Genomic DNA, 14,993 nt, shown 5'->3' with positions numbered 1-14,993 from the left:
AGGGGGGCTACTCTGTCACGTTTCTTACTCTGGGGATGGAGATTTTGTAAAACTGCACTAGAAAACCAACGAGTTTACGAAACAAAACATAAAATTATACGATCCTATTGTACACATGAAAATTGTCAACAACAAACAAAAAAAAAGATAGGGCCCAGAAAGATAGAAAGAAGGCTGTAGAGGAAGATACACTTTTGGCTGTTCGCCGAAGAACAGCAATGTTTACAGGGGGGTGCAGAGTACACGTACCATAATATGCTGTCAAACTGTCTGGTTCAACTTTGCACCTTGTCCTTGTTGCTAAAAATGATTCATGAAGATCATTCAAATGTGAGAGTAAGAATAGGGTTGCTTCATGTGAAAACTTGACAATTGGGACAGCCAGGCGCTGTTTTGAAATGATAGACACTAAAATAACTAGATCTAGATCTAATGGGTAGGGCCAACCTATACATAGGACAAATGTGAATCGTGTGTGTGGGTTGTTGTTTTTTTGTGGGGGTTTTTTGTAGTGTTTTTTGTTGTTTTTTTGGTGGGGGGTGTTGTTTGTAGATTTTGTTTCTTTTTGGGGGTTTCTTTGAGCAAAGAGACATACATCGACAAAATAACGGTCAATTAGTGCAGTTAAAAGGTAAGACTGGTAGAAAAAAAACAACCGAGGGAAAAAAAGAAATAGTGTTTCCCTCTAACCACCCACTCTCCAGGTGTCCACTGTAAACTTGAACGGAAAAAAAAACCCAATAATAGTAATAATAATGATAATAATACAATGATGATAATGATAATAAGCCGGTACACATCCATATATATTGATTCTTGTGAGGACTCAGTCTCATTAGTGCGGGTGGTGATTAGGCCTACATCTGAATTCTCAGGTGGCAGACAGTTGAGAATCTTTCCCCCGGAAGTTGGTTGAACATTGTCTGGAGGTTTAATATATGTGGCAAGATTCCTATGTGTTAAAATAAAACACATTAACCCTATCCGTATGCCCTGGGGTCATTTTGTACCCCTGGGGTTGTATTCTTCACATTTTAGAATACTTCTAGTACGAAGATCTCTTTGAAACTTTCAGTATTTCTCAAAAAATCATTTTGACAGACTATGCAAAGTGTATGGATCTGATCAAAGTGGTGGCACAGAGTTCCCCATGGCGTATAGATACGATGTACAGATTTAAAATGTCACAGGTTCATCTGTAATCCAATCTTCTTTGTTATAGAATTTAATTTTATAAACAGTGTGTTGCTATTGTAAGGGGAGTCTTGATGTGTCTTTGCACTTGGTAAATTTAATTTTTTGGCTAGATCGTCATTTCCAGGGATGATATAAAAAGTTTGAGCAAGTGGCACGGTTCCACCGAACAGCAATGTACCATCAGCATCCGTAAGTTCATTAATATCCAGTTAATTTTTTTCTTTTGTACAATTTCTGAACATTTTGGTTGGTTGGATGACTTATCTCTAATCAGTCAAATTGTCACATAATGACATCGACAATCTTGCAGGGAGAAATTTGTCTTGGTCGTTAACAATGACAGTAGGCGTACAAAGGTCAGGTGCACTCACGCATATATGCACAACAAGACAGGACATAGTATGTCTCACATGTAAATTAATTTTTTCAAAACCCAAATTAAACTATACACCCCTCCCCATTTTTTGCACCAGAATTCACCTCACCATGGCAATGAAAGTAAATCTAAAAAATGGCCTGACACTATATTTTCATTTTCAGCAACCTGACCAGTAATTAATAAATTTTAATATTTCCCTACAATACAAATTTGCCTTCAACCAAACGACTTTATTTCAAGTTGTGATCCAAGCAAGAGCGTCCAGTGAGAAAGAATGATGGGTCAATCCATGTGGTGGGGAGATGAGGAGGGTAACAGAAATGATAACAACCCCTGGGGATTCTTATAAGTCGAGTGTGCCATTTTGTGTCCTCAGATTGTGCAGATCAAACAGAAGAAAACAACTGCATGTTTTCAGTCACAGTAGAAGAATATCCTCACTGTTGGCATTCAACAGACAATTTACATGTTACACAAAACACATTTGGTTTCACTGGTGTCTATGGTGTAGCAGTTATACATTTTGTTGCCTCACGCAAGAGATGCCAGTTTGATTCACGAGTGAGGAGAATTTTTGTTATAGATTATCTTGGTCTTTTTGCTGGGATCAGAAGCCTGTCTCCTAAATTAACTATATTGTGTCTATGGGGCCATAAAAACATCTACATAAAAAAACAAAAACACATTTGGCTTTGATTGCAACAGCTTTAGTTCATATCCTAAAACATTCTTGAAACTAGTTTGTGAGAGTTCTATAGTTTAAGGCTCTCAGACAAAAGCTATCGAAAGAAGACATTAAAATTAAATCATAAGCTACTACATAATATATATATAAATTTTAAAATTTGCTGAAATCATTTTTAAAGAGGGTGAAATCCTAAAATTCTACACATTTTTGTTGTAACCAAGGTTATCAGTTCAATTGTGTTTCCCAAAAAAATGACTTCACAAATTCCATTAGAAAGCAAAAGGTGAGAGGTGATGATATACATAATGTAGGTGTGTTTTACACCCTTATTGTCACAAATTTGATCATTTAGGAGGTGGAGTAATGGCCCCGATGTTGTAAATTCAACATTTTAAAGTCATGTGAAGAGCGTTGCAGTAAGCTGGCATGGCCTCAAATAATTGCTCTCTAAGGTACCAGAAATAAATTTTCAAAGTAGCTGCTGTATGCCAAATTTATCTGTTCCATTTGAAAGGCCTATATCCACTGAGCATTTTGGTACCATTCTTTAACCTCTCAGTCAATTTTTAAGAAAATGGTAGTTGTTTAAAATTTGATCAAATTTGTTAAAGTCAGTCACTGAGCTGCAACCCCATGTTTGACAGACAATAAAAGAGTACCAAGTGCACTAAACATCTCCACATTAACAGAGTACAATCACTATAACAAATATATGGAGCCAAATTTTTTTCAAGACTGTGAGATCATTACAAATCAGTATTTCATCACCTCAAACACGATGATCTGTCATTATTTCGACAAAAACACCGAGTGTTGACCCGGCCGGCGCCGCACCGGCCCCCGCGGCGAGCGAGTCGGCTCTATACAGTGGAACTCGGATTCAACGAGGTCGCCGGGCCAGACCTAAAATCTCGTTGAATCCGAGAGTTCGTTATAGCAAACATCAGGTTTTGTGTAGATAATTACAGGCACTGAGCAAGTAATGTGCAAAGAGAAGTCACAAGTAGTGCCTGAAATGCCTGTATATTATGAGCTGTAAAAAATGACCGATTCGTTCAAATGCACGCCTGTGTCATCTTGATTGTTTCCCAAAAAGTTGTGTTGCTGTGTAGAGCCTAGCATAAGACAACTTTTGATTCCATAGACCAGCGCACAATTCATTACGTAGATCTACCTCAAGACTAGCTTATCATTGCAATAATGATTAGTTGCCGAGGGGGAAAAAAGATTGACGCGTTTGTATCTGCGACGTTCAACGCCGGGACCGCTATTGCCCCCCATCCCCAACACACACACACAGTCACACGTATGCAGGCCGCCCATCCGACCCAGACACACGCCAGAGTAGACACCTGCGCGTGCCAACAACGCATGTGTTGGTTTGAAAAAAGGCCGCTGATTGGTCGTTTGCGATCGGCTAAGTGAATAATGGTTCACCATGCAGGTGCAATGGATGGTTTCCGGGAATCCGTGAATAGATAAAGTTCGTTCTGGGAGAAAAATTAACGAAGCCACGTCTGCAGGGGCTGTTCACCCTGGAAGCGACCTCGTTGAATCCGAGCTCACTAATTTAAGTGCTCGTTGAATCCAGGCTATTTTTATTGATTTTAAAGAAAAAAAAAAACAGGGAATCTATGACATCTCGTTGAATCCGAGTTCTCGTTGAATCCGAGTTCCACTGTACTGTAGTGTACCCTGCATGCGGGGTCACATGCTTCCCGAGTCTCGCGAAAGGATTGATGAAAAATAATTCCAAGCTGATTACTTTATTCTAATAGTAATAGGAAATGAACTGATCTTTTAATTAATACCTTTTTTAAGCCGGTATTTTACATATTTTGTGTAAAAAGTGCTCTTTAAACATTTTGACAGCATTTTTAAAAGCTTTCTATTTAAACGCCAAAGGCCAAATATATACCACGGGAAAGCCCGTTTAAAGCTCTAGTTCTCCGCCAATGAAAAGACGGTATTTAATCATCCCTCGTTCTGCGAAGCATTTGAATGCATGCGTGTCAATTTTTTAACCGGCCGATCACGCATTCTGACCGCGAGGGGCTTCGCCTCCGTCGGCGATTCTCCAGCTCCTAATAATCAGACATATAAACAACTGACACCATTGTAACGAGGAAAAGCTGAACTTTTACAAGGTGTACGGCATTTGGTGTTTTATAGCGAAAGAGCAAAGAAACAGCGATCGGAATTACCCTGATTTCACCGACAACACGCGGTTAGAAGGCCGCAAGTGCCAGCGAGGCCGTGTTTACGCTACCTACTCTCTGTGAAAGTACAAAGATGTGTTAAAAAATACTTTGCAAACATTCCAACAGAAACATCACACTATAGGAATACAAAGCTCTCTTTTAAAAATAATAAGTATGAAATACTGTACCTTCAGTTATTAGAAACTGAAATAAATATTGAAACAAGTAAATCCTTGTGTACAACATTATATCACAATTTATTGAAACAGACAGCCTTATCTTAATTTAAAAGAAGAAAAAAATTAGTTCCCATCTATACATACATGATGCAACGCAGGGTGACACAATAGAAAGGGACCAAATATCTTCTCAATGACTTTCAAAACAATAATGCAACTACAAATTAGTACAAACATAAAAACTTGCCTAAAAGTATCTTCAAACAATGTTTTAACGAAAAATGTTCATCCATAACTACCAAAAAAATAAAGAAAGGATGGAAATATACACCTGAAACAAAAAATGAATACCGAGGACACTAAAGTAATTCAAATCAGTGTCATCCTTATTTTTCTGCCTTGTGGAATATTCATAAAAAGTCTTAGGATCAAATTGATCAGAACATTAAACAGTCAACACTTTAAAAATTTAACCAAATTCAATTAAGGTGAGCCAAAGGTTCATTCGAGGTCCAATCAAAGATTTTAACTCACTGGAAACTGGACCGTTTTCAGATTTACATGCAGTGGAGACTGGCATTTCTGGGGGTTATTTCAATATTTCAAACAACACCCTTCTCAAAGACATACAACCACCATTTTTACACACATAACAGATCTAAACATGCCCAATAGGGCACACAAACCAAAAAAGGCAATATATTTTATTTATTGTTTTTAAGAAATGATTTTTTGAAAATGTGCTAAAATTTGCTGCTCTGCAAAATTTTTTGACGTAATGTCTTGTGTAACAAAAACCCAACAAAACACACAAAAAATCAACCTTGTGTGTGTCTTTTGTTGAGTTTTGTGTTTCAAAATGAATAAGAAGTTCAAACTCACGAATAGGCAGGTAATCGATATATGGTAATCCTTATGTATTAGCTGTGCAATCCACTTCAGTGTGAAAATAACAGGGCTCCAGACAAAGCGGAATTTTGCATTTGAAAGCCCAGTCTAGATAAAGGACATTCTCTATCAGAATCAGTGCTTTGATTCTCATTTACATTGAAATCAGGATCCTCGTGGTCTGAAATATCATAATCTTAATTTTCTGAACTGTGAAAGTCGTCAAACACTTGAAAAATGTTTGTTTTTCGTTCTGCCAAGTGGGTGGTTGGCGGGTGGTCTGGTGTGGTTTGCTCCTTCTTTCCTATCAAACATCTCTCTTCCTGATCTCTCCTCCTTTTTTTGTGTTAAAACTAAATGTGCTGCCATCGTACTGACAAAGTGTTGCGGTAACACAGACATCAGTCAGAGAAACGAAAGTAGGGCCTCAGTGTGACTAACTCTTTCTGACTCGATAACTAAAAAAATTTCCAACCAATTCCGGTGAAACTTCACATAAAACAAAACAAAGTTTGGCTGCACAGTAAGAGACGGTTCACACAGCGCTTGCAAGCATACTTTGCCAAGGAAAAAAACGGAAACTTGTGCTCGCAGGGGGTGCGTGAACCGCCTCTCGGGAAAACATTGGTGCTCCCAAATGCTGCGTGAAACGTCTCCAGTGAGTTAAGTTTTCATGTCACCTCAAAGTCAGTGTAATTCAGGGCAAATAAAAAATATTTGGTATCCCTATTGTACTGGACGCTTACAGTGGTTTGAGTTTTTTCATTGAGAACCTCGAATTGTCTTTGAACACTGACTTACTGCGCAAGTTTTTGCAACTTTATTTTTATTTGTAAGTCACAGCTACCTGATGAGTCCCCAAAGGAGCTAAAACGCCACCAAATCGCACTGATCTTTATCGGAGAATACCTTTGAAACCACATTACAAGCACAGCATAGTATGGTACAAGTAATGTACATAAATGTGATTTCGGAACTGGGTTTTGTCATAATAATAAAGGGTTCCAATGTTTTGCCTCTCCATATCAGTACATGTAGGTCTACACTCCACTGAGATAGAAGTTAATAAATAATAATAATTGCATTCATATAGCGTATATCCACGCTCTACAGCATGCTCTATGCACTTTAAAATCATAATTACCCCAACACACACTTGAACACTCAGAAACATTCTCAGCTTCCGGGGAAGCATACAGTGCAAGCTACAGATTGTACATGCTCAAACACCAACAAACTGACAAGATCTTTTGCTTTCTTCTGCCAAGTACCCATTCCCATCTGGGTGGAGAGAGGAAAAGTCGTTTAAAGTGCGCTTCCCAAGGGCACAATGTTGGATCCCTGGCGAGATTCAAACCCATGACCTTACAGTTGCGAGTCTGAGATCCTAAATTCTTTAGACAATTTTCATAATAGAAGAGAATGCAAACAAAATTACCAAAAGAATGTCTAAAAATTTATCGCAAATCCAGAATTTTACATCTCACTTGTTTGCAAAATAACTGATAAGTTAATGTATTACAGTGTGAATATGAACATGAAAAAACTTACATGAGTTGAAATTGATAACAAGTACAAATTCAGGACGGACTTGACTTACAAATGATAAGATCATTAATACAACTTCAATCTCATAGGTGAAAAACCTTCAAAATTTCTTTTGTTATGGTACTTTTGAAAAAAAATAATTCCCTGTGAGGTCAAAAAAAGAAGTTGGCAGAGGATTGGGCACATGCTTAGGAAGCCAGCCCACATATGACAAGTTGCTGACAGCTAAACCAAACTTTTTGCTTTCAAGTTAATAAGTACATTTGAAAACATATGAAAGGAGGGGAAAAAATTGCCCCCTGAGAAAGAAACACTTAAAGTAATAGTCCTGGGCTTTCCAATCATTTGCTATTTAAAAAAAAAAAGAAATTAAGATCAACTTGACCCTATGATAAAGAATTAAACAGCTCTGCACGTTCTTCATACACTTTGTGAAATTCATTCGCCAAGTAGAAGAAAGGTGTGTCAACATTCTGCATCTCTTTCTGAAAGCAAAAGAAACAAAGAAAAACAAATAGTAACATCAAGTCAAAGGAGGGGAAAAATCACTGTCATGTCATTTATTATTTTCCCAAATGATGTAAAGTCCAAACTATTCAAGTCCTGTATTGTTTCCCTATATATATAGAAGTATCAACATCAACAGAACTGTAAACAAAATATTACCCTTGGTTTGCCTGAATGATCCACTTATGATCAGTATAAGCAGACATGCTCATGAAGTAATAAATTGATTTTGCACCTATTTTAAAGTTTCGTTTGAATATTAAAATTTCCGATTTAATTCAACAATGCATTATGATAACATTATAGACAGCTAGCGCTCTCAGTACATCAGTTAAGTTACACGTCTTAGCAGAAGGTTGAAACCTTCAGGCAAAATTTTTAATAATCCTTTTACATTAATCCATTTCATTCCTTGAACACCAAGCAGCAACCAATGTCAATGCACTACTCTTGGTCTGACAGTTATACCAGGTATGGCAATACACTGCAATTTAATATTTTTTAAAAATTTGCACGGATTGTGCTTTCTTTAAAAAAAACTTTTTGAATGCTCGTAGTGTAATAACTTTATCCTCCCTTTTGTGGAGAAGGGCACTTTGTACACTTTAAATCGAGAAAAAAACAACAAACCAGCCCCACTCTTTGTGTGATAACGCTCATCACCCTGAAAACATTTTTATAGTAATGCAGGTCTGTAATTGGAACTACAGATGTTCTCCGCCTGCATCGGCACAAGTTAAAGTTACAATGGAATCCAACTTATGTATTTCGCGTTTGACAAAAAGTGCCTAATCCCAATACCACAGACACCATTAAATCTGGGTCTTATCTATTTGTAGACATTGGAGATGTTATGAAAAGTACTCTGGGCATGGTCAACTGATGCCATAGGTGAAAGGTCAAGTTTTATAGATGACTTTGTCAGAGTAGATAATGGCCACTGATACCATAGTCTCACCCTGAATTAACAATAAACATGGCAGTCAGCAGGTTCTCAAAAGGCTTTGAAATAGACCAAAACCAAATAGGTTCCAAGTACTGAACTGACAAATCATAGAGCTGGAAACTATTTTGAGACGAAATTTAATTTTAAAATGCGGTTTATACAGTTCTGGGATGACAGACTGAAATGACAAAAGGTAGAAAAGAAGAAAAACCTACAAGCCACATCTTCTGAGCTAACAACATAAATGATCAATCCTGTTCCTTACCGCTGAGCACTCAAAGTATTCCAGTTTATTCGCCTGTGCAAGCTCCTGACCTTTTTTAGGACTGATGATTCGTCTCTGTTCCAAGTCAACTTTGTTTGCAATGAGAGCACCTACAAAAGACATAATTTAAAAGAAATATAACCAAACTGTCTCTAAAAAGAAAATTTTCTTCAACATTAAGACTTTGAATCTATTTAACACATTTCATAACATGCATGGAGATTCTCCATGCTCACAATTCAACTCCCAGCTGCCAGCACATGTGATCCCCTGCTTAAAGAGATACCTCTAAAAAACAACCATTTCATTTTATTAGTGGCTTCACATGCAAAAATAACAGAGGAAGAGCACTGTGAGACAATCTAATTACTAAGTCATACAATGATACAACACAATCATTAACCCCTACATTGACTTATGACATACATGATATGTCACATAAATACAAAATTTTTAGCTTTGTGCGATACCATGGATGTCAAGGAATTTGGCAAAATTTGTCATTCTTGGTTGCCCATAAGACGTTACATGTATACATCAGTGGCCTAGTAATTAGACTACCGGGCTCGTAATCCTGAGGTTGTGGGTTCGGGGGTTCGAGCCGTAGGCCCGACGTTGTGTCCTTTGGGAAAGGCACTTTACACAAATTTTCCTCCCTTGACCCAGGTGGGAATGGGTACCCAGCCATAGACAGCGAAAGATCTTGTCAGTATGTTAGTGTTTTAGCACCTATAAATGGCCGCTTGCACTGTATGCTTCCCAGAAAGTTGAGGTTGTTTCAGAATGCTCTCAGGTCTGCTGGGATAATAGTACAGATCGTGAATCGCATAAAGCTTGCTGTTGAGTGTGGATTTACACTATACAAATGCTATCTATTATTATTATTATTACGAGGGACGTCCAGAAAATAAGTACCATTTGAACATCTCTCTGAACCAGGTTAGGATATTCCCGATTTTGCTCCACAGTGAGTTGATGTGTTCAATACTGAACCATAAAGAGCCCTCAGCTTCCATCTTGCCATTGTAAACAACAATCTACAACGCTTGTAAAACATCTCATCCAGTTTTTTCCCCTCCAGTTTACAGTCACATTTCGTAGCAAACATCCTATACCCTTTTGAAGCTTCAACAAGTCTCCCAAGATTGAAAATTATGCTGACAGTGAAATTCGGTCTGTTATTCGTTTTCTGACTGCAAAGAACATGAAGCCTAACGACATTCATAGAGGCAGATTTCTGAAGTGTTTGTTGCAAATGCAATGGGTGAAAGCATAGTGAGGAAATGGGTTCACATGTTCAAAGAGGGACGAGAAAATGTGCATGATGAAACCAGGAGTGGGCGTCCATCTTTGGTCAGTGATGATTTGATAAACAAAGTTGACATTAAGGTAAAGGAAGACAGGCGTTTTACCCTTTCCTCACTCTCTTCAAACTTTCCTGAGATTTCAAGGTCGCTTCTGCATGAAATCGACACAGACCATTTGGATTATCGAAAGGTGTGCTCATGCTGGGTACCCAAGCAGCTGACACAAGCGCATAAGAATCAACAGGCTGCCAGTGCATTGACATTCCTGACACGTTTCAATGATGAAGGAGATGACTTTCTTACTCATATTGTGACGGGGGATGAGACCTGGTTGCACCACTCCACGCCCGAGTCAAAGCAGCAGTCGATGTAGTGAAAGTATACGGATTCGCCCCAGCCAAAAAAGTTCAAGCAGGCCGCGTTAGGAAAAAAAGTCCTGTGTACAATGTTTTGGGACAGGCAAGGAGTTCTTTTAGCAGAATTTTGGGGAAATCTTCACGACAATGCAACTTCTCACAAGTCTGCACAGACCCAAAACCTGATCGCCTCCTTCGGATGGGAACAGTTGAAGCACCCATCATACAGCCCAGACCTGACTCTGAGTGACTTTCATCTGTTCCTGCATTTGAAAAAATTTTTGGCTGGGCAGGACTTCGACTCAGACGCTGATCTCACAGGAGAGACTCGACATTGGCTGACATCACAGGCAGCAGCTTTCTACGATGAGGGTATTCAGAAGCTCGTCCTACACTACGACAAATGCCTCAACAGTTCTGGTGACTACGTGGAGAAGTAGTCATATATATATATATGAGATTCAAGAATAAATCGTTTTGATAGGGAAAATTATTTCTTTTATAATTATTTTAAAACGACACTTACTTTCTGGACGTCCCTCATATTATCTGGCTCTAATTCTTCTGTACAGAGATTTAGTCACAAGCATAGATTGATTTCATATTTTTGGGAATAACAATGCACATGTATATATTATCTGTACCAAATTTGCTTGAACTACTTTACTGCTAGTTTGCATATGATCGATAAACACAGGTCTAATCTTGTTGATGCAAGCATGTTTTTTTTATCATTCATATTTTAGTAGGTGTTTTACCGCACTTGCAGCACAAATAATTCATATCAGTGCAAAAGATTAGAGGTATTACTAGAGAATAACATACAAAGAAAAGTAGGAGAGATAAGGAAAATGGATGTTTGAATAGGAAAGATGCACAAGAGCACCCGCCAATTATCCACACTACCTCGCAAAATGTGAACACCGAAATCACTTTAAAAGACAGTAAATTCACTTTTTGACAGATTTGCAAGGTGTTTGAATGATGAAAGTGAGGAAGGTGACACTATTGAAAAACCAGTGTCTGAATATATCATGAGTGGCCAGATCTTGACAGCAAGTTCGTACAGATACTGAGACTGCTGTCCTGGCTTACCAGCTTAGTTGAAAATCAGTACTTACAGAAGCAGCGCACACCTCTTGGAAATGAAGGAGTTAAGCTCCACTTTACACTGGTATCTATCATATATTCAAATTTTAGCTTGTAAGTTCAACAATTTACTTGGGCACTGGAAACTGCACAGAAACTTTACTTATTGCTGAAAGGGTTAAAAACCATAATGATCAAATTTTGTTGACAGTTTAAATAAACACCGAAAAGTTTTCCATGACAATTTGAAATCACTGAAAAAAATTTGGCAGAATTTTATTATTTTTTGTAAAGGTTTGATGCCACTCGCAACCTGCATAAGGTCAAATGAGCGCCAAGGGGTGGATGTCAAGAAAGAAGTCTAAACGTGGAATCAGTTTTACTCTCGCTCACCTCTTTAGCCTCAACAGCACAAAGTCTGCTTCGACTATTAAAGCACCCAGGAAATAGCATTTCACAGGACAGTGACAAACATACAAAAGAAGTAGAGGAAAATGACGATAGTAAAGATGAGGAAAGAAGAAGCAGCAGTTCTCTCTATGTTGTTTGCATGAGGAAAGAAGAAGCAGCAGTTCCCCCTATGTTGTTTGCACATTACTAGCATGACATTGATAAATCAGCCCATTTACAATTCTACTGTGCATAAGAACATGTTAATATCCCCCCTTTGGGAATGACCTAAAGACACCTCAGTCAGTAGCACTGCCCTGGGGGGTATGCTGCAGAATGCTCAGTTATTTGTACTCAGAAGAGTGAGATCAGAAGGAAGCTTCACTGCAAAAGCCATACTAGCAACACGCTTGGTAATGGTTGACAACAGTCAGTTTACGTTTGATACAGGAAACAGGAAGTTTATGTGGAAATTTGCAGTTTGAAAATTATCTTTCCATTCAGATTATGTGAGTCTGAAACCCTCAAAACATCATCTGTATTCTATCTCAGACTCATTTTTGTTCTCACTCTGTATACAACATGCATGTGCATGTTTGTGCTAAGTCTTCTTCTTAATACCCAAGAATGTCTCTGATCTAGACAGAGTCACATACAGTGGGGAGTACCCAGTAATTAGGATGTACGTCACTAAAGTAATATATACAAAAATAAAATAATTGAATCAAACAATGGAATCTGAAAAGCGAAAAAAACAAACCTACCTGGAATTTGTGTATTTGGGCTTTGAGCACGGACCCTCTCTAGCCACTTCACACAGCTTGAGAAGGATGTTTCACTGGTACAGTCATATACAACCATTATCACAGATGGATGGTCCCACTGGAGAAAAAAGGCAATGATTTTGGAAATGTAGTATTTTTTCCAACAACATCATTTCCACCTGTTGGCTACTTTGGTATGGTACAAAAACAAAGATTGATTTTCAAAACAAAAAATATGCTAGTAATTGACTGTTTACCTCAGGGATTATATGAAAAGGTTTTTTGTTTCTTTTAGTAGAGGTGTTACGGTGCTCGCAACTGCATAAGGTCATATGAGCGCCAATATGAAAAGGTTATATACACAGATTTTTTAAAGTAGGCCCTACTTGAAAAAAAAAAAGTCTCCATTAACATGAATTACACATTATTGAGCCACCGCATGTCACACGTTTAAAAAAGAATATTTGCATGCTACAAAATGAAAGGCAGACAAAACAAAATAGATTTGTAAAATTCATAGAGGATTTATACTGTTATATATATCATATAAAATAAAATACTTACTAATCGCTTCACAAAATCTGAAAATATCTCTTTTCCTGCAGTGTCATAAATGTACATTTCCTGTGAAAAAAACAAAAAACTCTTGATATGACATGTACATTGATTACATTTTCAAGAGAAAAATGCAATGTAACATCTCAATAACAATATAATAATAATAACAATAAAAAATATAATCATATCAATGATAATAAAGCACATACACATAGAAGCCCCTTTCCACCAGGATGGTCCTAAGTGTTTTACATAGATATATCAATTCATATTTTCTCACAAACAATCGCTTTTCATTTAAACCTATACCCTCATAATAATGTAAACATGCATTTGCTCATTCAGTCATAAAGGTACAGTTGACTACAGAAAAGATGATGCCGTCAGGGGAGTGAAACAAAGATCAACTCATCTGAAGTTCAACTTAACTGTTGGGAATTGTAAAGAAGAAGAGGTACAGTGGAACTCGGATTCAATGAGCTCAGATTCAACGAGAACTCGGATTCAACGAGATGACATAGATTCCCCGTTTTTTTTTCTTCTTTAAAATCAATAAAGATAGCCCGGATTCAACGAGCACTTAAATTAGCGAGCTCGGATTCAATGAGGTCGCTTCCAGGGTGAACAGCCCCTGCAGACGTGGCTTCGTTAATTTTTCTCCCAGAACAAACTTTATCTATTCACGGATTCCCGGAAACCATCCATTGCACCTGCATCGTGAACCATTATTCACTTAGCCGATTGCAAACGACCAATCAGCGGCCTTTTTTTTATACTAACACATGCGTTGTTGGCACATGCACGTGTACTCTGGCATGTGTCGGGGTTGGATGGGCGGTCTTCATGCATGTCGGTGAGGGGGGGGTAGGGCAATAGCGGTCCTGGCGTTGACCGTCGCAGATACAAACGCGTCACAGTCTTTTTTCCCCCTCGGCAATCGATCATTATTTACCTAATTAATTGTGCGCTAGTCTATGGAATCAAAAGTTGCCTTATGCAAGGCTGTACACAGCAACACAGCTTCTTGGCATACGATTGAGATGACACAGGCGTGCATTAGAACGAATCGGTCTTTTTTTAGTTTTACACAGCTTATAATATGCAGGCATTTCAGGCACTTGCGTCTTTGTGACTTTTCTTTACACATTACTTGCTCTGTGCCTGTAATTATCTACACAAAACCTCATGTTTGCTATGCGAACACTCGGATTCAACGAAATTTTAGGTCTGGCCCGGCGACCTCGTTGAATCCGAGTTCCACTGTATAACGTTTAAAAATCGAGTTAAACTTTCTCTTGTGACATTTGTACAGGAAACTTTTTTTCATACTATATATTCACTTATTTTTTGAAATTATACCAAATAAGTAGTGTTTTCTATGTTGGTATTAAACTTCGGTTTATATTGATTTTAAGAACTAAATAATTCCAACCATACTGAAAATGTTTAGAAATCTAATATGTCCCGCGTACTCATATGGTAAGTGTTTTATGGCGCTTGCAATAGCATAAGATCATAACAACAAAAACAAACAAAAGCCGTCAAATTATTTAACCTGTTGTCCAATGACTTTCCTTTTTCCGTGTGTGTAGACATGTAAAGAGGGAACGTGTCAGGACGACCCTGCTTCCACAACCAGCGACTTGAATGGTAAGTGTTGGCTCTTCCTCCATTTCTGATATTGCACTTTTATTGAGAAAAAAAATGAAATCTAGTCCTCTAGGCATCGAC

The 14,993-nt window shown here is 38.0% G+C and overlaps 1 protein-coding gene across 1 annotated transcript in view; it reads right to left on the bottom strand.

The window, feature by feature from the left end:
* Window positions 1–4,701: 4,701 nt before the first annotated feature.
* The window catches only part of LOC101859311 (intraflagellar transport protein 27 homolog), a 16,127-nt gene continuing 5,835 nt past the window's right edge, over window positions 4,702–14,993 (bottom strand). The window contains exons 4-7 of the mRNA XM_005092912.3: window positions 13,269–13,328; window positions 12,705–12,822; window positions 8,799–8,908; window positions 4,702–7,565 (exon numbers count right to left, since the gene is read on the bottom strand). Coding sequence (XP_005092969.1) covers window positions 7,467–7,565; window positions 8,799–8,908; window positions 12,705–12,822; window positions 13,269–13,328 — 387 coding nt within the window. The 3' untranslated portion in view covers window positions 4,702–7,466. The remainder of the gene's footprint in view (window positions 7,566–8,798; window positions 8,909–12,704; window positions 12,823–13,268; window positions 13,329–14,993) is intronic.

Source organism: Aplysia californica, unplaced genomic scaffold (genome assembly GCF_000002075.1).
Source record: "Aplysia californica isolate F4 #8 unplaced genomic scaffold, AplCal3.0 scaffold00055, whole genome shotgun sequence".
In the NCBI taxonomy this organism is placed as follows: Eukaryota; Metazoa; Mollusca; class Gastropoda; order Aplysiida; family Aplysiidae; genus Aplysia; species Aplysia californica.
The sequence above is the reverse complement of the archived record's forward strand: the minus strand, read 5'-3'. Positions and strand labels throughout refer to the sequence as shown.